Here is a 21,882-nt window from a genome sequence, read left to right on the forward strand (position 1 = left end):
TGGACATGTGAAGCCGTATCAATGTCTACCAATGATACAAGGGACAAGCGCCAAATTCGACACCTCTCATGTCAGCCATTGCATTCAAGGGCTTGTCTTTTCACGTCATAACCTGCAAGGCCGAAGAAGTGGCTTGTTAAATAAATATCATATGGCCGGAGCCCTCCGTCATCTACTCGGCAACCCCATGGGGAGCAACCGCAGAAATTAAATATTGAACCAGCATCATGACACGCGTCCAACCACTCAACAATTCCAAAAGACATACGCGGTCGATCTCAATTCTAGACCACCCGGCTTTGGGTCTGTGCGGCTTGTTTGTCGGTGCCCAAGGGAGACAGTCGGTGACCAGAACATGCGACTTCCAGCCAGAAAACAACCAATCAATTAATACTATCGGCCTTCATCTCGATGCTAACCGCTTTATCAAGGTTATCGGTGCCACTTTTGCCGTGTCCGGATCGCCGACTTGTCAAAAGATAGCGCGACCCGCCGAGCCTGCCCGTCCGCCCCGGGCCCGGCTGTCGGGACGGGATCCGTCACCCCCTGACGTCTGGACATCTTTCGTATAAACTCGCCCTTATCGGCCCACAAAATAAAGCCATTCTTTTCCCCAGAATCTTTTACTTTCTATTTCCTCTAATCACCATTGATGGATCACTGTTAAGATGAAGCCAGTAGATGACACCTTCTTCGAAGCCGAACCAACGGTGGCGGAAGAACTCAAACAATGTATCCCTACGAAAGATGGCACATTACGATATTTAACGTCTCTATTTCCCTGCTTTGGTTGGCTACCACGGTATAATTGGCGATGGCTTGTCGGTGACAGCATTGCTGGTCTTACCGTTGGCCTTGTCGTTATTCCTCAGGCTATGGCATATGCGCTACTGGCTACGTTACCGCCTGACTTCGGACTGTATACTTCCTTCGCCGGTGCGGCGACGTATTGGCTTTTCGGAACGTCGAAAGATATCGTTATCGGAGTACGTTAGATTGCCCCCTCTTCCATTGAGCTTTACTGACTCGTGTTCCTAGACTACAGCCATTGGCTCGTTACTCGTCGGAGAAGTCGTCTCACACGTCCACGAAGCACGACCGGATACATACACAAGCGTCGAGATTGCCAAAACACTATCGTTCATGACCGGCCTTATCCTCTTCGCATTAGGTCTTCTTCGTCTTGGCTGGCTTGTAGAAGTCATCCCATACATCCCCGTCTCGGCGTTCATTACCGCTGCCAGCATCATCATCATGTGCACACAACTGCCAGTCCTGCTGGGCATCCCTGGTATCAACACACGAGAGAAGCCATACGAGGTCTTTATCGCGACGATGAAGAATCTTCCCAACACCAAGCTTGATGCTTCTATTGGTATCACTTGTTTGGTGCTGTTGGAGTTGGCCAAGTACACTTTTACAAAGTTGGAGGCGCGACAGCCTGCGAGAAAGCGACTTTGGTCGATTATGTCCTCTCTGCGTCTCACCTTTGCAATGATTCTGTACACACTTGTTAGCTTTCTGGTCAATCGAAACTTGTCAGAGGATGAAAGCAAGTTTCGAATTGTCGGCCACATCAACCAAGGTATGCCAGCTCTCCAGCGTTCTTATCACGATCACCAACTGACATTTATCAGGCTTCATTCATGCTGGTCCACCAGAACTCAAGCCAGACCTTATCGGTGTCATCTTGCCACAAAGCCCCATTATTCTTGTGATTCTCATCGTCGAGCATATCGCTATTGCCAAGAGCTTTGGCAAGAAGCTAGGTTACGATGTTGTCCCATCCCAGGAAATTATGGCTCAAGGAACTGCAAACATCCTCGGGCCCTTCCTAGGTGGATACTCATGTACTGGTTCATTCGGCGCGTCGGCTGTTCTATCCAAGGCTGGAGTAAGAACACCACTAGCTGGACTCTTCAGTGCATTCATGCTGCTTCTCGCTCTTTACGCTCTGACTGGAGTTTTCTACTTCATTCCCAGAGCAGCACTGGCTGGACTTATCATCCATGCTGTTTTCAATCTCATTGCTTCGCCTTCTACCGTGCGCAAGTATTGGCATCTATCGCCATTTGAGTGCATTATCTGGGTCATTGGCGTTGTTATGGCTGTCTTTACCGGCCTTGAACCAGCCATTTACACCACAACAGGTCTCTCATTCCTGCTTTTGCTCGTGCGTATTGCACGAACGAGAGGCGAATTTTTGGGCAAAGTTGAAGTTGAGCAGAATGACAAGACATCAATAAATACCGACGAGAAACCTTCTACTCGCGACATTTACTTGAGTCTGGAGCGAAACGATGCTTCCAACAAGGACATCTTGGTAGAAGGCCCTGGCGGCGGAGTTCTCATTTATCATTTCCCCGAAGGCCTGAACTACCTCAATCAGGCACAACACCTGAAGAACTTGACAGATTATGTCTACACTCACACAAGACGTCCAGACGAAGAGCAAACAGATGAAAAGACTGAGGCTCTTTGGTGCGACACATCCGGGTTGTGCAAACAAGACAACGAACTACCCGTACTACGCGCCATCGTCATAGACTGCTCAACAATTAATAATATCGACATCACCAGCGTCCAAGGCTTGGTAGATGTCAAGAATGCTTTAGACCGATGGGCAAGTCCATCCACCATACAATGGCATTTCGGCGGCTTGCACAACCGATGGGCACGACGCGCTCTAGCAGCCGTCGGCTTCGGCCAAACCAGTACAGAAAACGATCCGTTAATCGCAAGCTGGGCAGCTGTTCCGTCAATAACATCATCCTTTGGGGAAGCAACAGAAGGCGACCACAGAAGACAAGATGACGAGAGCTCAATTGGCACACGACACAATGACTTCAGTGGCGACAAAAAGCTGTGCCCAGTGTTTGCAGTGGACAGACCATTGTTCCACGCGGATCTTGGCGAAGCGGTGAGTGCGGCTTTGAAGTACGCGCACAAAAGCGAGTGCCGTTCCCATTCGCACACCGACTCGGAATAAAGAACGGGAAAGCTTATCGGGTGGGTTTTGTCCGACTACCGAGCCGGCCGGATCATCCGGGGTTTGTGTGGATATCGGACATTTGATCTGCCGGGCTGTTTGTCGGCGTCTAAATCTATTAAACAGAGTTTTGGGTCCACTTGGCGTTGAAAAAAGGGGAGATTAGAACAAAATTCTAGACAGCGATGAATTAATTAATTAGTAATTAAAGAAATTTTAGTAGTGTCTGCTTTCTCCTTAAGATGGTCGTGTTTGGCTTCCAGCTCAGTTGTAGACTTGGCACAACATCTCAGCGACAGTGACCAACATGACAAGCTTATTGACCGGGGCTGTTTTCGGCACGGGTCTCACCCTCTCGGGCGTGGCAAACCCACAAGTCATCAGGGATCAATTCAGCCTCTCCGACTTCCACATGCTCGCCACCTTCCTCACAGCCTCTGCGACGAGTGCCGTCGTCTTCTCGGCCTACAACAAGATATCCACGTCGCAAATCCCTGCCAAATCAGCATCCAGGCTCGGCCGATACAACGGCAACCTAATCGGTGGCACAATGCTCGGTCTGGGGATAAGCTTAACCGGCGCATGCCCCGGAACGGTCCTCGTGCAGGCGACGGCCGGTATTGGACACAGCAGATTGCTCGCGTGCACATGTTTCCTCGCAGGGATTGTTTGGGTCAAGATCAAGCCGCTGCCGCCGACAAGCCGCGCCGAGAATAACACTTTGATGCTTATTACCGGATGGTCGGCGAACAAAGTTCTTGTCGCGTATGAGATTACGTTGTTGGGTATCTTGGCTGCGATTTTGGCTGTGGCGCCGCGTAGTGAGACGTTGCTGCATCCGGTTGTCGGTGGGTTACTCATTGGTGTTGGACAACTTGCTTCTGTTCTTTTTACAAAGAAGCCGGTTGGTGTGAGCGGTGCTTATGGAGAGTTTGGGAATATGTTCTGGGATGTTGTTAGTGGGAAGATGGTCAAATCAATCCCCGAAAGTATCTTATTCGCCGGCGGGATCATTGCGGGCTCTTGGTTGACTATGGTCCAAGTCCCTGCTTTACGGGACGCTATGGTCAGCAGTCAAGAACAATCCTTGCCAAGGTTGATCCTGGGAGGAATTCTGCTGACTTTCGGCGCGCGTACGGCTGGCGGATGTACGAGTGGTCATGGTATCAGTGGTATGGCGAGCATGGGGGTCAGCTCCTTCATCACAATCGCCGCCATGTTTGGCTCTGGAGTTTTGCTCAGACTTGTATTCCCTTAATGGTCTTGTTTTCTTATACATGTAAAGATTTTATTTGTATTAGTTCAATTATAGAGTGTAGACGTCGAAATGGAATCGAAATCCTAGACGAGTTGATGTCGGCAACCAAATCATATTTCGAGCATTTCTTTCTTAAAAGGGAGCCGTACTTTCAGCTATCGTCAATATTGACAAGTCTTTTGTCGCCCTGATCAATGAACTCCCTGCCCAAATTAAGGTCAGCAGTTGCCAATATCGCTAGCACGGTTGATCATAAAGTCAAAGGGTAAGCATCTACAGACTGCCTGGGTCTACTGCGATAGATCACTACAGTTTTACATAGGAAGTGCGTTATGATTAAAGAATTGATTGAACACTAGAAGTACATTGATGCATTATACACTACTCCATGAACCTACAAATCGACCGATTTCCATGCCTTGCCTATACTACCAAGAGGGACTCGCCAACGGAAGATGAACCATCCTCACCCCCGAAGGACTAGGAGCAGGCAGCCGTCCACCACGAATATTAACCTGCAACGAAGGATGGATCAATCTGGGTGCAGCAAGCGTGGCATCACGTTTGCTTCTCATCTCCACAAATTCTTCCTCTTGCGTCCCATCTTTGAGATGCTTATTATTCTCCCTATGCTCCTTAACAGTGGCGAATGGCACAGGAGCTTCTCGCCCTTCTGGCGGATAATCGTGACCAACCCAAATTTTGGTGTCTTCGGGCAGTGCGAGCAACTTGCGTCCTGACTTATAGATGTCTCGTGCGCTGCCTCCAGGGAAGTCTGCACGGGCAGAGCCTATGTCAACGTGAAAGATTGAGTCGCCGACGAAGACGTTGCCTGAGAGTGTTAGTTGAAATGCGACAGTGGGATTCTGGGACACTTACTACCGATGTGGTAGCCCATGTGGTCCGGTGTATGACCAGGCAGGTGAACAGCACGAGCACTCAGTGTGCCGATTGCAAACTCATCGTTATCACTCCAAAGCTTATCAAAGACAGTCTCATATTCTTTACTCAAAACACCGTACTTCTCTCCAAACAGGTTCTGTACTTGTTTGATGCGACTTCCAATGCCAATAGCTGGTTTAGAGCCTTGACTCTTGGCCAGCTTCGACTGGAGGTAGGATGCTGCAGTCAAATGATCGGCGTGCGCATGGGTTTCGAGGATCATATCGACGTGATAGCCGTTATCTTGGACAGTCTTGAGTATGGCATCCGCTGACTCAGTTGTCACTCTTGCTTTGATGGCATCATAATTCAAGACTGAGTCGATGATAACAGCCTTCTTTGTGTTGGGATCGGCAACGATGTATTGCCATGTACCCGTGACTGGCTCGAACAGAGGATGAATAGTTGGCTCCGACATGTTTTTCGTATGAGTTGCAAAGCTAGCGCGGTGGGTTGTGTACTTGGGAGTGGAGAACCTTGGAGAGTAGTTGGGTTTGTATAAGTTTGATGACGCACGCTTAGAGAGCTTGAGTGATGCTGTATCTCTTGCGATGACTCTTTGAGCTGGACAGAAGGTAGAGTACTGTGGTTTTTGCTTGGTCGAACTTACAATGAGTCTGGCGAGAGATTTATCACAGGTACACACCGCAGGTCTTCTGAACGACATGTTTGCGCGATGGTATGCAAAGATATTGATGTTCAATTAATTAAACACCGCTAAAAAGCAAGATTATGATTCCAGTTTCTAGAGACCGGTCTCCGGACTGTCCGGCAGTTCAATTGTAGATAATACTTCCATCGTCGGTGTCTTGTTTGGCTCCCGCGTTTAGTCGCCGACAGAAAATAAGCTATCGCCGAACCGGGGATTGACCAATTCGTCCGATATTGCGCGAAACTCAACAAAACGAGAAATATATCAGGCCATCGATCAAGTCACCGGTCATAAGATTGGAAAGCATCACATGTGAGAATTGTTATGTTCTTGTTTCAATTGGCATGGACATTGATTGAGTACTGTCAATCCGTCACCAAGCATTTGGACGCGTTTAAGTTGACGCTGTCCATAGGACTGTGTGGCATCCGTAGCATTGGACCAGAACCGCTCTTCCATCCAGTGATTGAACTTAGAAAAATTACAATAGAGAAAAGAAACAAATGTTGAACGGCAAACATGAGATATAGTTCTACGCGATGTTGATTCTCCGATTGTTGGGCTCAAATTCAGGGTTGTTGTCAATGGTGTCGGGTAGGTGGCATTATCTTATCGTTGACTATCTTATCGTGATCTTATCGATACGCGATAATCTGACCATCACGGCTCAGTCCAAAACATCTTCTTTTTCACCCAACATAAATGGAAGGATGGCTAACACACAGTAAAATACAAGTTGATATCTATTGATCTAAGCTCTATGGATATTATTGGGAAATCATGCTAGTGATTGATACCCAGCCGCTCCCTGGTATGAAGTAGATTCCTGAGGATGTTCAGGCGTAACAATAACCGGTACAGCCTCCTTGTTCGTGCCAATTTGGTTGTACTTATGCGAACGGCAACTGACAACTCCATGAAAGACAAGAGTTGCACAGGAGAAGATACTAAATAATGTTAATCTTGTGACTAAAGTGAGGTGATGGATCAACTTACAAGCCAATAACGCCAAGGCCGAAGCAAATGGCAAAAACATATGCATAAAAGCGACTAATAGATCGTAGGTCCTCAGGACATTTGTGGCTCTCGCAGTAATCGGAGCCATACATCCACATAATCGATGTCTGAGCACCCAGAACAGCTATCGAGATGCCCCACAGCAGAGTGAGGATTGCATCAAGACCGAAAGCTGCGCGGAAACTAAACCAGCGACTAAATGACAAGTGTGCGAAAGCTCCCCATAGTGAGACTATGAGAGTAATCGAGCTCTGTAGTTGTGATGTCAGTCAAAGTTGCTAAACATTGTGAATGAGATGAACATACAGCAACGGTCAACAAGGTGTTTCCTGGTAGCACAATAGCGTGGATTGTGAAAGATGTCACCACAATGGTGATGATACTGAGGACCGCTTGGAAGATGCGGAGAATTGTAAAACCGGTGGGGTATTGGGCTAGATCGGGGCGACGTGAAGCCATATTAGATAGTATTAATTTCGTATCGAATCTCAGATCTGAGATGAGAAAGAAGGGCCTTCGATCTGTTGACAGCTTCCAGAAAAAGAGTAAGAACAACTTTGTTTTTCTTCCACTTTAACAAGGAAAGGGATTACTACATAATATTAATATCGGAAAATCTTTTACCGTCTGATTTCTTAAAATATCGACTCGCTTCACAGCCTCGTTGCATCCTTCTGGATTTCCATGCTGTCAGACGGAGTGACGAACCCTTGATCCTCCATATTTTCTCCGAAGCTATTACCACTTAGTGGTCAGTCAGCCTAACGAGTCCACTAGTTGAGTGGATCGTGTAAGATTGGCTGGTCAACGATTCTGACGATCTCTGCTTTTCAGGACAATGATGCAATTATTTTAGTAGAACTAGCAACGATAAAATATTCTGCTAATCCGAAGGAACTTGACTGCTAGATTTTATATACAGTTATGTACGTTTATGTTGTCTCGAGATGTCTTCTAGATTGACCAGGGCTTGGTTAGTAATGAACCCTTGTTCGGTAAGCAAGCATGGCGGAGCAGCGCAATCAGCCACGATATATGGGCCAGCAAAAAGGGATGACAATCTTTCACCGCTCTTATTCCCAATTCGAAGAGCCTGTCTTCGAAAGAATTATGAGTCGAAAGGTCGCGCCGGCTATTCCTCAATTCGTTATCATCTTGAACCGGAATTACTCGTGGTCCATCTTTGAAGGATCCATAGCCAAGTGTGGTCTAGATGCAGTGATCAATTAACAACAAGTGATCGATTGTTTTGAGATAAAGTTATACTCTTTTATCAATTTCCGACAAATCGTTCCGAATAGTAATCTTCAAGGTGGTCATCGGCAGAGTAACGATTCTAAAGTATCATGACTCGGATTTGTGCAAGACCTTTTTGCCCTACCATAACATCAGGTTCAATCTGCTGCCAATAGGCGCTGGCATAAATACATCCCGTCTGGAGCTGTCGAATGACAGTTTGTGTGATCAAAAGTGTTGTTTTATTAAGTACGCATTGCGGGCATCTTTATCACCAGATGTGTCACAAGCAAACCCCGAGTATCCCGTCTGGAGTATGGTATCTGAGACTTTCTCATGCATTCTAGGTTTCAAGGACACAGAATTTTCTTTGTTTAAGTTCTGGCGATGACATACAAATCCAAAAAGAATACTCTTAAATGGCGCACTCAATGACCTATCACAGTCATGTTTACAAATTTCAAACCTTATGCTAATCAAGGTTCAGAGCCCACGATTATATCGCACGTTATGCAATGTTAACAATGTGACAAGTATGATAAATAGCTCTTCATCTTCCAGGATGTTAGTAGTCCAGTCCCTTAATGCCAACCACCAACAGCATGGTCTCCATTATCACGACTGAAACAACAATACCACAAAGCACTTGCTCGTATGATCACGACAAGCCGACCGAGTTCGCGCATCTTCCGCCAGAACTTCGCCGTATGATCTGGAGATCCAGCCTAGCAGGTCCGCGAATCCACAAAGCAGTCCCAAAGATTGTCTGTGTCAGACCCATGTACCACGGAACTCAGATCATATCGCCCCAGCCACCCGTCGCGCTCAGTGTCTGCAAGGAATCTCGTGATGTGGCATGCAAGGTACTGACTCCATTCCTGCGTTGCCAGTGTCTTGCATGTCGCCTGGATCCTTCACCTTTCCAATGTCAAGAACATGGCAAAATCGGGTACTTCAACCGGCAACTGGATATATTGCACCTTGATCCTTGGAATCTTTTCGAGGACAGGGACGTCCGGTGGGTAGATTTCACCCAGATCTCTGTTCCTGATTGCTATGATGAGAACTGGGTATATGAACGCTTATCAAGGATATTGGAGAGTCGGCCTCGTATATCACAGATCTATCTTACGATTTTAAGGACTGATGAGCGGATGAAGGAGAAAGCGGAGCGGAAGAGAAACCTCAGGCATCACATGTCCCACGGTTACGAGTTGGTCAAAAAAGCAGCATGTGTTGCATTGGAAGAGCTGGAGGTTGTGAAAAACAAAGATGAATTATCTGAGGCGCTTGGAGAGCGTAAGCAATTCGACGAGTGTGAAGAGATGGCTGAGGTACTGCTCAAGAAATTTGGGATGGACAGGGACATCGTGGTCGATGTGGCGTTTGCCAAGGTCTGCTGTTCTTGTCCTTAGACTGCCAGTGTGTTGGTTTGTCAAAAGGCTTCGAGAAATCTGCTTCTCAAGAGAACTACTACGACCCATGCGCAAGACTAAAATATATCCCCAAATTGGTCCAGCAAAACGAAAATCAGTTCAGACAGGGTCAACGGATGGTTGACGCATAGGTTCAACTTGGACCAGTGTGCACGGTATTCTCTTGAACATTGAAAGTCTTTGAAATGAAATATATTTGGTCAATGATTTGATGGCAAACACTCACTTGTTGACTTGTTGGAAGTAACAGTTTAAGGCAATTGAAAGAAAAAAAAAGATCTTTATTCTTGTTAACCACTGCTCCTTGCGGAACAATGCGATCTGCAGAGACACTCACCATCTCAGAACACAAAAGAAAAAGGAAACCAGTGTGAATCGCAGAGGACCGGCCTCGTGATATCGAGCAAGCCTTTACCTAGCCTCGAGCCCGCGAGGCCTGAGGCTCAACCCACCATCCCACCTACGCTCCAACACCCATCCAGAAGTCCTCATCTAGACAGCACAATTGCAGTAGCAGTCGTAACACTGCTGAGTGGAAATGCAATAGATCTTACGGTTGCAGCCAGTACAACCAGAGCAATTGCAGGTACCGTAATTCTTGCCCAGGTCGTGGTGGGGAATGCTCGGGTCAACGGAAATAGAGCAGGCCTGCTTGGGAGAGGCAGGACTGGGAGAAGGAGGAGGAGAGGTGAAACGGGGAGGAGTGGAAATAGGAGATGAATCCATTTTTGCGGTTGCTAAATGTTTCTTCTGTGTTATAAGTCTGTGTATGTGTTGTGAGATATTGCGAAGGCGATAAACCAGGTGCAAGAGTGAAGATGAGTGTGGTGGGATTTCTTCTTGGTAGAGTGGAGGATTGTCAAGGCTTTATACTTTTAAGAAACTTGAAGAAATGAAGAAGCAATGCCGTGTTCCTTGAATAATTGAACACTCCATCTGCACTGTTCACTTCACATTGTAGTGCTCGTGCTACATACAATTTTGTATGAGAAGTCTTTGCTCGCGGCATTCATGCAGAGGTGTGGCAACGATGCCTTTGTCGCAGTGAACAAACGACCAGTCGTCTTTCTCGATTAATGATAGTTTGTGAACAGGCTTTCACCTCTCGATTGAACATTCGAATGTTTAAGCCCTTGAATCTCAGTATATCTCGTTCAGTGAATACTCAAATTGCTTTGAAGACATAATTTAGGAACAAGCACATGATCTGAAGTCCATGTACCTTGAGTGATTCCAGCCTTCGACTCTGTCGAACTTCAAGACATCATGGTTGGCAACTCCATCGATTCCGACGGAGAACCATAAACTGAAGAATTTGGAGAGAGGATGTACGCCTCTTCCTATGCTTAATCAGCGAGATTGCGAAATACATCGCTGAGAGCATAAGACAAAGATTAACCTGGCGACTTTACACCTGTTCAGGCCACCGCTTGAAACTTGATACCATCAGCGGCTCGGCCTCAGAGACCATATCATCCGCTTAGTGATAGCGATCACCAACTCATGCTCATACAAGTGGCACCTCGCTTGCAAAGCTGTGCTTATGCGGCACTCTCACCAATAGAATACCACAAACCGCTGATCACTGCATTTTGAGCTTATCTGTCAGCATCCTGTCAGAAATGAATTCCTACGGAGTTGACCTTCCTCGGGGAATTTGCAGCTGCTTCTGTACTTGACTGGCTGTCTGCCGCCCCATCTGACCACGCTTATCTAGCGCTTACTTGGTGAGCCACTCGCATGAAGAAGTGTGTATGATCAGATCCTGCGGTTCAGTCATGAATAGGCAGACATAATTACCACCAATTGAATAACCTATGTCTTGTTCTCTATAAATGTTGGCCTAGCCCCGAGATCTTGGTTGCGCATAACTGTCTTCCCCATCTCCTCATCACCATGTTTTCCCGACGTAGCGGCTCAAGCATGACAAGCATGGCAAGCTCATCAAGCGCCAAACAAGACTTCTGGTCCCAGCACTCACCTATCAAGATCGTCATTCTCCAATGGGTTGACATCTGCGGTGTTCTAAGAACAAGATTAGTCCCCGTCAAAACATTTAAGAAAATAATTGAGACAAATGGATTTCTTAGCTGCGCACCTCTCGACACATGCGTCACCACTACAGCGGAATTCATTCCCAAAATCATGCCGTATTTTATCGACTCTGGCAAGATCTGGCCTGATGTCTCGTCACTCAAGGTCGCGAGGCGTGGCTCAAACTCAGCTGTGTGTTTCGGTAACGTCGCGTTTCAGAATACCGATGCCAGGCAGAATTTGAAGAATCTGGTCGAAAAAGCTAAGAAATGGGAGGGACTGGAGTTTTTGGTTGGTATGGAGTTGGAGTTTTGCTTCCTTGAGCCTGGAACGTTGGATGCCGCAGAGGCCGGAAGTGCGGGCGTTGCGCATACCTCGAAGACTCTTCGGTCCAGAATTTGGCCGGTGATAAACGAGGTTCTTACTGGTTTGGCGGAGGCTGGTATTGAAGTTGAGCAATCTGTGAAGGAGTATGGTCAATCAGCCTACGAAGTCGCTCTGTCACCACTGCCTCCGGTAGAGGCTGTCGATGCGTATTTCTATGCTGTCGAGCTCATCAAGAATTTCGCGCATGCGAAGAAGATGGTGGCTACGTTCTATCCAACACCTTACGAGGGGGAAACTGGTCAGAAGAGTGGGCAGCATATTCACATTTCCGTCACACCGACGATCAAGGACAAGATCTGGGATCCAGATGCAGCTATGGGTGGACTACTGAGCCATATACCTGCTTTGATGGCAATCGGTATGGCACAGAGCGACTCTTACGAAAGGGTCGGTGTTGGAAAAATGTGCACAGGTGGTATTGTTGGCTGGGGTGACAATAACCGAGATATGCCCGTCAGAAGAGTTACCAAAAATCACTGGGAAGTTCGAGTCAATGATGCAACATCGAACCCATACGCCATGGTAGCTGGAGTCATGGGCGCTTTGCTTGATCCAAAGCCTCTTCAGATTGAGGCCGCTACCAGTAAGTTTCACTTTGAAGCCATTTAATCTACATCGGTTGACCATGCTGCAGAATTCACTCTCTTCTACTCGGACGAAGAGAAGGAGAAGATGGGATTGACCAAACTTCTTCCAACCTCGCTAGAGGAAGCGCTGAAAGAGCTTGAGATTGACTGGACTTGGGCGACTCGGGTCTTGGGACAGGAGTATGTTGAGTGGTTCATTGCGTTGAAGAAGGCAGAGATTGAGACCTTGGGCAAGATGGATGTCAAGCAGAGAAGGCTCTTGATGCTTGACTTATTCTAAACTCATCCAGAAGTACTGAATAATATTTATCATAAAGTAACAGATACAATACACGGACCTATTCGACTGCCATTCTGAATCGGAGTAGATCGCGTTCCTTGATCACGGCATACTTCTGCTCCAGTTCCGCGACGTCCCATTTACACGACACCCATCGCCCGTTCAAAGCTTCTTTTCGCCTTTTCACGCCTTGAGTGTTGTTTAGCCAGACGCAAAAGGAACCCACAAGATCTGGGTCGTCGTTCAATACTATATCCAGTCAGTGACGTACATGAGTATTTGCTTGTAACTTACAATGTTGGATGTCCTTCGAAGCCGCCATAGAAAAGTCGCTTTTCATCCCACCAGGATGAACACTGGCAACGAATAACCCCTTCTCGGCATACTGGGCATGAATAATCTCCACCATGCGAGCCTGTGCAAGCTTACTCGCGCAGTAATGCGATGTTGTGCCAAAGCCACTGATACCCTGAGCTGAAATTGAGCTTATGACGATGAAACTGCCGTGACTCTCAAGCAGGAATGGTAGCAGGTAATGAGCAGCAAGCCATGTACCAGTGCAGTGAACCGCAAAGGCCTTCTGGACATCAGCGATGTCTTCGTCAAGAACAGTCGCTTTAGACAAAGGGCCTGAGAAGCCACAATTGACGATGACATTATCTAGCCTGCCATCGAATTGTTCTTTCACGGCTGAAGCAATTTTAACGACATCTGCCTCTGCGCTGATGTCACAGGTTACTGAGACAACCTTGGTGGAGCTGTTAATAGACCCAATCTCTTTTGCTGTCTTTTCGAGCGTCGTTTCTGTTCGAGCGGCGAGGATCATACCGGATGCGCCGGCTTTGGCAAATGATCTGGCTAGACCTGCACCAGCTGCACCGCCAGCTCCAATGACGCAAACGACATAATTCTCTGGTAGCGTGGCCTTCGTTGGGTCTATAGCAGCGTATGGCTTGTCATGGGTTGTTTGGACAAAGTCTCTGACCTGTTGGGCGTTGGTCTGGCTAGGTGTTGACATGGCTGTTAAAAGCGAGCCCTTTCCCGAATACTGAAGAAATATGTCGTCGTTTGAACACGAGCGCAAATATTCCCAGGACCCTATTCTTCACTTATAACTCACCCAGGATAAGGTTTCCTATGGAGAAGTCCGGACTTTGTGAACAAAGACTGGTCATTTGCGACGCCATCTCATGCACAGTAAGATCTGCTTTGGAGGCGACTCGCCGCCATTGGCTGACAGACCGGAGTTACTCACCACCACGAAATGTTATCTCCGTAAGGGTTAAAAAGCAAAGACTGGAGTGAATAAAATGAAGATTTATGTCCGTATTTTCGTATCCTCTTAGTACGTAACACTGAAAGCCTTCCAAAACGTTTCGCTCTTCTGCCAGCCCAGTTGACCTTCTTTACCTCCAGCCAGATACCTCCCGGACTTCTTGTTCTTGAATGAGTGTCCGTTGCTCGGTTCAAATCCGACCGTGAAAATAATAGAGGACTTGGAGTCTTTGCAAAGCTTCAGACCAGTGCAGATATACAAACCGCTCTTTATCGATGACACAGTAAAGTCATTGGCGCCAATCTTTACGGCTTGGATGATCCAACCCTGCTGGACATCATCGTGGTTCTTTGTGGCTTTGCTAAGAGTAAGAGCATCGCCACTTAACGAAACACTGACAGCTTGCCCAGATGCTTCAATTACGATGTTCCGCCCCTCGGTGAGCAATCCGCGGACAGGTTTAAACCCCTTCTCCGCCAAACTCGCAGTATCATTATTCGCTGCCTCATCAGTATACGGAACATTCGGTCGACCATTCCCATACAGACTTGCACAATGCGAGGAACCATCATAGTCTCCCTTACCATTGCGATGAGGTTCAGGTGCATCAGGAAGATCTGGAATACTGTAGTCGGGATTGTCAAAGTCAAAAGCGTTGGTAAGATCGGCCATGTTATTCCGACGCCAGGGGACCATCTCTTCCGTCTTGACATCACGACCCTTGGCAGCTTGCCACTTCTCGATGAAGGATAGCTGGGATGTATGGTCGCAGTGTTCGGTGTAGACACCGCCTTTTCGAGTAAAGGGGGAGATTATGTAGAATGGCACGCGGAAACCTGGGCCGATGGGTGTGTGGCCTGCTTCTCCGTAGGGGTCATCGATCCATTCGCCTGGCGTTCCATCAGGGGCGTGATATGGGTCAACATGATCAGCCCATCCACCAGTCTCGTCGTATGAGACGATAAGTACGGATTTGGAGTACTTGGGTGAGTTTATGACTGCCTCAGCAACCTTTCTCTGTATCCACGAGCCATCGTTCGGTGAGTAGGGAGGATGCTCTGATAGTTGCATAGGCCCGACGATGTACGAGACTTCCGGGAGTGTTCCAGCCGCAGCTTGCGAAAAGAAAGCGTCCAGTGACTGGCCCTTCATACCCTTTTCATTCAACTTGGATCCTTTCTTGGACGTCTGAAACTGCTCAAACCATGCATAAGGATTGTCGTCAAAGTTGTCCGCGTCCTGGTATACGCTCCATGACACACCGGCAGCCTCATATTTCTCTGCAGCTGTGGTCCACTTGAGAGGGTAGCAGTTTATACCCTGCTTGTCACAGCCAGGCGTCTCGTTATTGTCGATATATGGATAACCGCCCTCGTCCTTCCCCTGGGGAGAACCAGGCACATTGATAGATCCGCTGATCCACATAACGCGATTGGGATTCGTGGAGGCAATAACGGATTCCTGATACATATCGCCCACAGTCCACTCCTCCGCCAATGCAAAATGGACAGGAAGGTCCTGACGCTTGTAGTAGCCGATGCTGTAGGGTGTGTTATTCATAGCCCAGTGGTCATTTCCTCCGTTGTTCCACGCAGCGTGGTTAGCATCCCAGCCGTTGGAACCAGCGCTCATGCACTGAGTGGCTTCTGGCCATGTGCCTCCAAGGTAGTTCAGGTACCAAGGCGTGATGGCATCTGTGTCTTTGCTCTGCTGTGGAGTGACCTTTTGCTTCCAGGTGGTGCTATGCATATTGGGGTCTGCGAAGCCGCGAACTCCGGCCATGGTACCGAAGTAGTGGTCAAATGCACGGTTCTCTGTCGAATCATCAGCATTATTCAACAACGTACACAAACCGATTTGTCGTACCTTGCATAAACAGAATAACATGGTCGATATCGGCCAGACCTTTTGTCGCGACAGGCTTTGTAGCTGCTAGAAGGGACGCAATGATCCAGCCTGACGATCGTAGGAACAACATCTTGAGTGAACATGAAGGATCCTGTAAGAAATCTAGCAGCCAGAGAATTGCTGATTCTGTTAATTGCCGCATCTTGATTGCATATATATATGTCTCGATTTCGCTCTTGTTCAGCTAGGTAGGTCGTTCTGAGGTGTTACTCTGCAAGTGGAGAAAAAATGGGATAATGCTTGAAGCAGATCTCGAGGCGACGATCAGAAAGATTTTGATCCCACGTTTCAAGTCGAGATCATTTTACTGAAAGAAGAGAGATGTAGTCATGAAGAGCATCGCGAGTGTCGCCTTGAAGATCTTCACTGGGTTGGGCCACCTACTTTATCGTAGTGCATTTCACGTGCCAAGCCAACCAATAAGCTGCTCACAATCGATCTCGTGGGCTATCTCACCAGTAAGTATGACTCTCTCTGAATGCACCTATCATCGACATTTCGAGTGGTTTGGAGTACCGACCGGATGTCCGGCACAGATATGGGTCCTTGAGACTGTCGCATCTATCTTCTCTTACAAAACGACCTGAATTTATTGCTGTTGTCCAACTACTTTGAACAAGGCATGATCACCATGGTCGCCCACGTTGAAGAAGCTCATGCATTACTCGACAAGTTTGAGGTGGATGATGAGAGCAAAACTGTCGAAGGTAATACACCGCTACGACCAAGATACGGCCGATCATTGCTCCCCCACGCCAAGCGACCATTTAGCAGACGTCTGAGAGCATGTCTTACGACCATTATCCTCATTCTCGCTCTTGGCCTAGTAACTATACTATACACCACAAGGACGACACCGTTGACCAATGAGGAACCCGAACAGCTTGCCTACCTGTTACATCCTCACGAACATGCCGCTCGTCCGCCGACGACACTTGTGTTCAACTGGACCATCACTTCGGGACTCAGATCACCTGACGGTGTAGAGAAGCACGTATATCTCGTCAACGGTAAGATGGCATCTGCGAACCCAATACTTTGACTGATCACTGTCTTCAGACCAGTTTCCGGGGCCCTTGATCGAAGCCAGGTCTGGCGACAGCATAGTAGTCCACGTCAAAAATGGCTTGGAAGACGAAGGTGTATCTTTGCACTGGCACGGTCTCCTTCTCAAGAACCAAAATGCTATGGACGGCGCCGTGGGCTTCACACAAGACCCCACACTGCCTAACAGCTCATTTATGTACAACTTCACGATAGGCGACGACGAGCATGGTACTTTCTGGTGGCACAGCCATTCCGATCTCCAGCGCGCGGATGGACTATGGGGGGGTTTGGTCGTACACTCCCCCAAGGAAGACAAATCTCTCCAAGACGACTATCTCATCATGGTCGGTGACTGGTTCCATAGAAACCAATCTGAGGTGCTGAGTTGGTACGCTGATCCTAGCAGTCGAGGGAACGAACCTGTACCGGATTCATTGTTGGCAAATGGCCGGGGGCGATTTAACTGTTCTATGGCTGTTCCTGCGAGACCGGTCAACTGTTCACAGGTAATGCTAGACGAACTAAGACCTCTATTCAAATCGCTGAGTGACTCTATGAGGTTGAGAGTTGTGAACACCGGGTCGATCGCCGGTTTTAGTGTTGGTCTAGAAGGAGCTACCCTTCAACCAGTGTTCGTCGATGCGGGTTTTGGTGTTCAATCCCAAGCGGTGAAAACTGTCGGTACTATTTACCCTGGCCAACGAGTTGATTTCATTGTCAGATGGGACTCAGATCATACAAACAATCACCAAATCGTCATATACATGGATGAGGAGTAAGTTGTCAGGACCGGTGGGAATATTGATGATGCAATGCTGACGAGATGGTCGAACAGAGATTTTGGATATCCAAACCCTTCATTGGAGCCGGTACAAGCCTTTTCAGCTTTTGCCGAAGATATGAAAGAGCCTGTTAGAGATAAAGGCGGCCTAGCTGCAAACGTCACCAAGACTCAGGTTCTCGATTCAATAAACTTGAAAGCGGCGAGGAGAGTTACCGACATACCGCACAAAGCACAACATACTATCGTCCTTTATGTAAAGACAGAAAAGCTCGCACATCTCAACTACGAACCCGTCAGCTTTGTTAACCACACATCCTGGAAACCTCAAACCCCCCCTCACATATCGCAGAACCGATCTTCCTGGGACGACGACCAACTCGTCCCTCTCATCCCCATAAGACCACAACAACCCACAAGAGTCGATATCATCATCAACAATCTTGATGACGGCGCACATCCTTTCCATATCCATGGCCATTCCTTCTATGTCTTATCCTCGTATAGAAATCCCGGCCGTGACAGCTGGGGGAGCTACAACCCACATACCGGAGAGGCACCACCGAATGGCCTCAATCTTGAGTATCCGGTACGTCGGGATACAGTCAGTGTGCCGCGGCGTGGACATGTCGTGTTGACCTTGGTAGCCGATAACCCTGGCATATGGGCGTTACATTGCCATATGCTGGTTCATATGGCGAGGGGCATGGCAATGGCGCTGGACGTTAGATATGTTGATGATGCGGCATTTGAACATGTAAATGACACAGAAGTACATCAGCGGTTCTCTTTTGTCTAGCCAAGAAAGTTTTCATATTCCGAAACTAAAACATTGTCCTCTACGTCATGTATCTGAACTGCCGATTATAATCGCCCTGCTCCGAAACATCAATCTCAGCATTGGGATCAACAGGACCATACACCCTGTCTCTGCGCTTGTTCTCTCTGTCCAATAAGAAATGCATAATCAGAGATAGCACAACGATACTTCCACTCATGCCGCAACCAATTGCGCAACCTGTGGTAAAGAACGGACTAGACCGACGTTAGTTGGAGTAGTGACAGTGGCAAAAAGGCTTCAACTTACGCATCTTCTTTTGGAAACACGGTACTACTGATTAAAGACGAACATTGTCCAATGATCAGCGAAATGGCAAGTCCAGCACCCTTCTTCGAATCTCCTCCCTGGTTGTTGAGGAGCCAAGTAATATTCATAGCCAGAGCAGGGAAAATTCCACAAGCCGCAAGCCATACTCCAGCATATCTCGGTCCCGTCTTCTCAATATCTTGCACGCCAGCAAGAAGACCATAACCAACAGCACCCATCGCACCAAAACCCGCAACGATAAACCCACGACATCCATACTTGTCCGAGAAGAACGCAGCTGCAATACACAGCAGGAACGCGGCGAAGTAAGCGGGTGCAGTGAGACCTTGTGCTGTGACAGAATCGTAGCCCATGTGGTTGACGATGGTGGGAAGAAAGTTGGATAGCGCTGCGAAGGAGAAGTTACAGCAGAAGTGCATGACTGCGTGCATGTAATTCTTGTAGTCAATCATTCCAGCCAGAACTTGTTTCCAGCTGACGGATTCTTTCGCCGTGTTGTCTTGTAGTTGTAATCGTTGAACGGCGAGCTTTCGTTCATCTTCGTTTAAAAATCTGGCTGTTGATGGTGAGTCGATCAGGAAGAAATAGACGACAGGCGCGAAGAGAATCGTCGGTGCTCCCTCTGGGAAGACGGTCAGCCTGGTAATCAAGAGATAAAAACATTGCTCCTACCAATTATGAACAGCCATCGCCATGGCTCCAAAGATCCAGTGATATGCGTAATGCCATATGCCAAACTTGAGGCAAAAGTATTTGCAAGTGGAGACATTCCTAGCAAAATAGACATCCGAAGACCCAACTCGCTTCTCTTGTATATGCACGATAAGAAGTACGGGGCTCCCGCGCCAAATGTGGCTTCAAAAATGCCCAGGAATACTCGAGTAACGACCAATTCAGCCATGTTATTAGCTGCACCTGAGCACATAGCAGCTGTTCCCCAGCTTGAACCACGTTAGTGATGCTACCAACAGATCAGTGCGCCCGACTTACCAAATACATAAGCCTGATACATAAATATGCGCAGGGAAGATCTTCCAGAACATGGTCGTCCATTCAAACAGAATGTACGCAATGTAAAAAGAGTTCAGGACCCAGGCCCACTGAGAAGAGCTGAGACCCAGTGAATCTTGGGCGCCAGCAGTCTTGGCGTTGCCTATGTTGCCGCGGTCCAAGTATGAAAGTACGTAAAGACAGCAGACGATGGGCAAAACACGACGGTCAAGCTGAACTGACTTTTAGCAATGATTTTTTACGTTGTTGAATGAGATTACCTTTTGTTTAATCCGATTGTCTATGTCTGGTGGTACAAAGACATGACCTTCCCCTCCCATCGGCTCGTCTCCATTCTTCATACTGGGCGTTGGGGAATTTTGGGCGGACATGTTGCTTAGTCCGGATAATCACAAACCTCGGATAAATTGGAGAGAATTATAGAAAAAGTCCTTCAGATCGACATCGAGGTACCATCAATCTTTTAAGTAGACAGATCTTTTATACACTAACGCAAATAGTGGCAGATCACGGCTGGTAGCGTTCGCAGTGCATTGACTGGGGCTGTCGATCATTGCCGGAACGCCTCCCGTCAATTGCCCTTGCGCGGGGTTTCCACCGATTACCCCGAGATCGGATCATCTTTTGTCATGAATTTTGACATAGGGCGCTGTTGTACATGAAGCTTTATACAGAACCAGCGTCTGTGGAGAGAATATCGTGAAGTTGACTGTAGATATGGAGCAATGATGAGCATCACGTGGGTGATGACTCGCATGAACGTCGCACGGTCCAGACAATGCAGATTATTCATGTTGCCTCACAGGTTCACTCCATTGACACGTTACACACTCCAGCGATAAACATGTCATCACCCTCCTTTCAAAGCTCAAATCCGATTTTTACGGGAGGCTGCTGCTTCTATGACGAGATTCCGAGAGACAACACCCTCAGTCTGCCGTCTTCGCCAGGTCGTCCGTTAGCAGATCCTACAGATGACTCGTTGCCCAATTGGAGAGATAACACAAAAGATACTCCCGTCTTGCCGAGTCCACGACCACGCGCCATTACTCCCTCTGGCTTCCGCGATGCAGAGGATACTTCAATAGAGAAGCCCACGGCTCTGTACCAAACGTCGCCATGGTTCAAGGTTGCAGCGAACATTCGGCGCGACATTCTGCGGCTGGCTTTTGGAGATCGACGTCTTCATATCGGTCTATCTTTCAACAGACCGGCCAGCGCCGAGGATGAGTCCACAAATATTCAAGAGTGGCGATGGTTTGGCAGCTTCTGTCATCGACTGGTCGTGCCAGACCAAGCTCAGATTCCCATGACCAGTGGAGCGAACCACTATGGTCCTTGGACTGATACATGTAAGAGCGGCGATCCGTTACAGCGGTACATGGGAATCATGGGCTGGCTTCTCTCCTGTCGTCAAAAGTAAGGCACATACCAATTTCAGTCCCTTCAATGCTGATTAAAGTAGTTACGCCGAGATTATAGACGTTCTGTACTCCACAAACACAATCGCAATGTCTGGAGAAGCAACAATATCTCACATACATCGACTTCTTCTACCTCAAAGGCTCGCTTCAATAACTTCCCTTGAGATCAGATGGTCACTCCAGGGACTACCGCACGAGTATCTCGAAAGACAAGGTTTTACCCCCAGCTCATCTAATACACCAGACCTGAAAAGGAACTTTCTCTTGGATTTGAGCCATCTCAACATCTTTACCGATGCCATATCGCCTCAGCACTTTCCATACCTCAAACGACTGTATATCTCATTCGAGAAACACGACAAACAACCAATCTTATCGCGGTTTATCACGTATACCTTCATGCTCCAGAAGCTTCGACAATTCGTCAAGACATGGTCCAAACCCTTTGACGAATGTGCATTTGCGCTCCCACCAGTCATTTTCCAATATATCACCACTTTCCCTCAGTT

General features: G+C 47.7%; 12 protein-coding genes across 12 annotated transcripts; 6 read left to right on the top strand and 6 right to left on the bottom strand.

The window, feature by feature from the left end:
• Positions 1 to 668: 668 nt before the first annotated feature.
• FIESC28_04724 (uncharacterized protein) lies at positions 669 to 2,989 on the top strand (the record flags this gene model as incomplete). Its single annotated transcript, XM_031158871.1, has 3 exons — positions 669 to 986; positions 1,039 to 1,585; positions 1,638 to 2,989. 3 exons carry the CDS (start codon positions 669 to 671, stop codon positions 2,987 to 2,989), a joined length of 2,217 nt encoding a protein of 738 aa, XP_031017078.1.
• A 307-nt stretch (positions 2,990 to 3,296) lies between these two features.
• FIESC28_04725 (uncharacterized protein) lies at positions 3,297 to 4,247 on the top strand (the record flags this gene model as incomplete). Its single annotated transcript, XM_031158872.1, has 1 exon — positions 3,297 to 4,247. One exon carries the CDS (start codon positions 3,297 to 3,299, stop codon positions 4,245 to 4,247), a length of 951 nt encoding a protein of 316 aa, XP_031017079.1.
• Positions 4,248 to 4,675: 428 nt separating this feature from the next.
• On the bottom strand, positions 4,676 to 5,607 carry FIESC28_04726 (uncharacterized protein; the record flags this gene model as incomplete). Its single annotated transcript, XM_031158873.1, has 2 exons — positions 4,676 to 5,079; positions 5,127 to 5,607. 2 exons carry the CDS (start codon positions 5,605 to 5,607, stop codon positions 4,676 to 4,678), a joined length of 885 nt encoding a protein of 294 aa, XP_031017080.1.
• A 1,012-nt stretch (positions 5,608 to 6,619) lies between these two features.
• FIESC28_04727 (uncharacterized protein) lies at positions 6,620 to 7,317 on the bottom strand (the record flags this gene model as incomplete). The annotated part of the gene is made up of 3 exons (XM_031158874.1): positions 6,620 to 6,788; positions 6,838 to 7,109; positions 7,165 to 7,317. The coding sequence occupies 3 exons, from the start codon at positions 7,315 to 7,317 to the stop codon at positions 6,620 to 6,622; spliced, it is 594 nt and encodes a 197-aa protein (XP_031017081.1).
• Positions 7,318 to 8,696: 1,379 nt separating this feature from the next.
• FIESC28_04728 (uncharacterized protein) lies at positions 8,697 to 9,509 on the top strand (the record flags this gene model as incomplete). The annotated part of the gene is made up of 1 exon (XM_031158875.1): positions 8,697 to 9,509. The coding sequence occupies one exon, from the start codon at positions 8,697 to 8,699 to the stop codon at positions 9,507 to 9,509; it is 813 nt and encodes a 270-aa protein (XP_031017082.1).
• A 481-nt stretch (positions 9,510 to 9,990) lies between these two features.
• FIESC28_04729 (uncharacterized protein) lies at positions 9,991 to 10,256 on the bottom strand (the record flags this gene model as incomplete). The annotated part of the gene is made up of 2 exons (XM_031158876.1): positions 9,991 to 10,022; positions 10,085 to 10,256. 2 exons carry the CDS (start codon positions 10,254 to 10,256, stop codon positions 9,991 to 9,993), a joined length of 204 nt encoding a protein of 67 aa, XP_031017083.1.
• Positions 10,257 to 11,426: 1,170 nt separating this feature from the next.
• Positions 11,427 to 12,818, top strand: FIESC28_04730 (uncharacterized protein; the record flags this gene model as incomplete). Its single annotated transcript, XM_031158877.1, has 2 exons — positions 11,427 to 12,534; positions 12,586 to 12,818. The coding sequence occupies 2 exons, from the start codon at positions 11,427 to 11,429 to the stop codon at positions 12,816 to 12,818; spliced, it is 1,341 nt and encodes a 446-aa protein (XP_031017084.1).
• A 58-nt stretch (positions 12,819 to 12,876) lies between these two features.
• Positions 12,877 to 13,836, bottom strand: FIESC28_04731 (uncharacterized protein; the record flags this gene model as incomplete). Its single annotated transcript, XM_031158878.1, has 2 exons — positions 12,877 to 13,067; positions 13,113 to 13,836. The coding sequence occupies 2 exons, from the start codon at positions 13,834 to 13,836 to the stop codon at positions 12,877 to 12,879; spliced, it is 915 nt and encodes a 304-aa protein (XP_031017085.1).
• Positions 13,837 to 14,160: 324 nt separating this feature from the next.
• Positions 14,161 to 16,072, bottom strand: FIESC28_04732 (uncharacterized protein; the record flags this gene model as incomplete). The annotated part of the gene is made up of 2 exons (XM_031158879.1): positions 14,161 to 15,908; positions 15,961 to 16,072. 2 exons carry the CDS (start codon positions 16,070 to 16,072, stop codon positions 14,161 to 14,163), a joined length of 1,860 nt encoding a protein of 619 aa, XP_031017086.1.
• Positions 16,073 to 16,633: 561 nt separating this feature from the next.
• On the top strand, positions 16,634 to 18,629 carry FIESC28_04733 (uncharacterized protein; the record flags this gene model as incomplete). Its single annotated transcript, XM_031158880.1, has 3 exons — positions 16,634 to 17,012; positions 17,062 to 17,824; positions 17,885 to 18,629. 3 exons carry the CDS (start codon positions 16,634 to 16,636, stop codon positions 18,627 to 18,629), a joined length of 1,887 nt encoding a protein of 628 aa, XP_031017087.1.
• Positions 18,630 to 18,669: 40 nt separating this feature from the next.
• FIESC28_04734 (uncharacterized protein) lies at positions 18,670 to 20,320 on the bottom strand (the record flags this gene model as incomplete). The annotated part of the gene is made up of 5 exons (XM_031158881.1): positions 18,670 to 18,865; positions 18,918 to 19,560; positions 19,611 to 19,879; positions 19,929 to 20,161; positions 20,210 to 20,320. The coding sequence occupies 5 exons, from the start codon at positions 20,318 to 20,320 to the stop codon at positions 18,670 to 18,672; spliced, it is 1,452 nt and encodes a 483-aa protein (XP_031017088.1).
• Positions 20,321 to 20,793: 473 nt separating this feature from the next.
• Positions 20,794 to 21,372, top strand: FIESC28_04735 (uncharacterized protein; the record flags this gene model as incomplete). The annotated part of the gene is made up of 1 exon (XM_031158882.1): positions 20,794 to 21,372. One exon carries the CDS (start codon positions 20,794 to 20,796, stop codon positions 21,370 to 21,372), a length of 579 nt encoding a protein of 192 aa, XP_031017089.1.
• Positions 21,373 to 21,882: the final 510 nt, after the last annotated feature.

This window comes from Fusarium coffeatum, assembly GCF_003316985.1.
Source record: "Fusarium coffeatum strain FIESC_28 chromosome Unknown BRIP53273_contig_102, whole genome shotgun sequence".
NCBI lineage: Eukaryota > Fungi > Ascomycota > Sordariomycetes > Hypocreales > Nectriaceae > Fusarium > Fusarium coffeatum.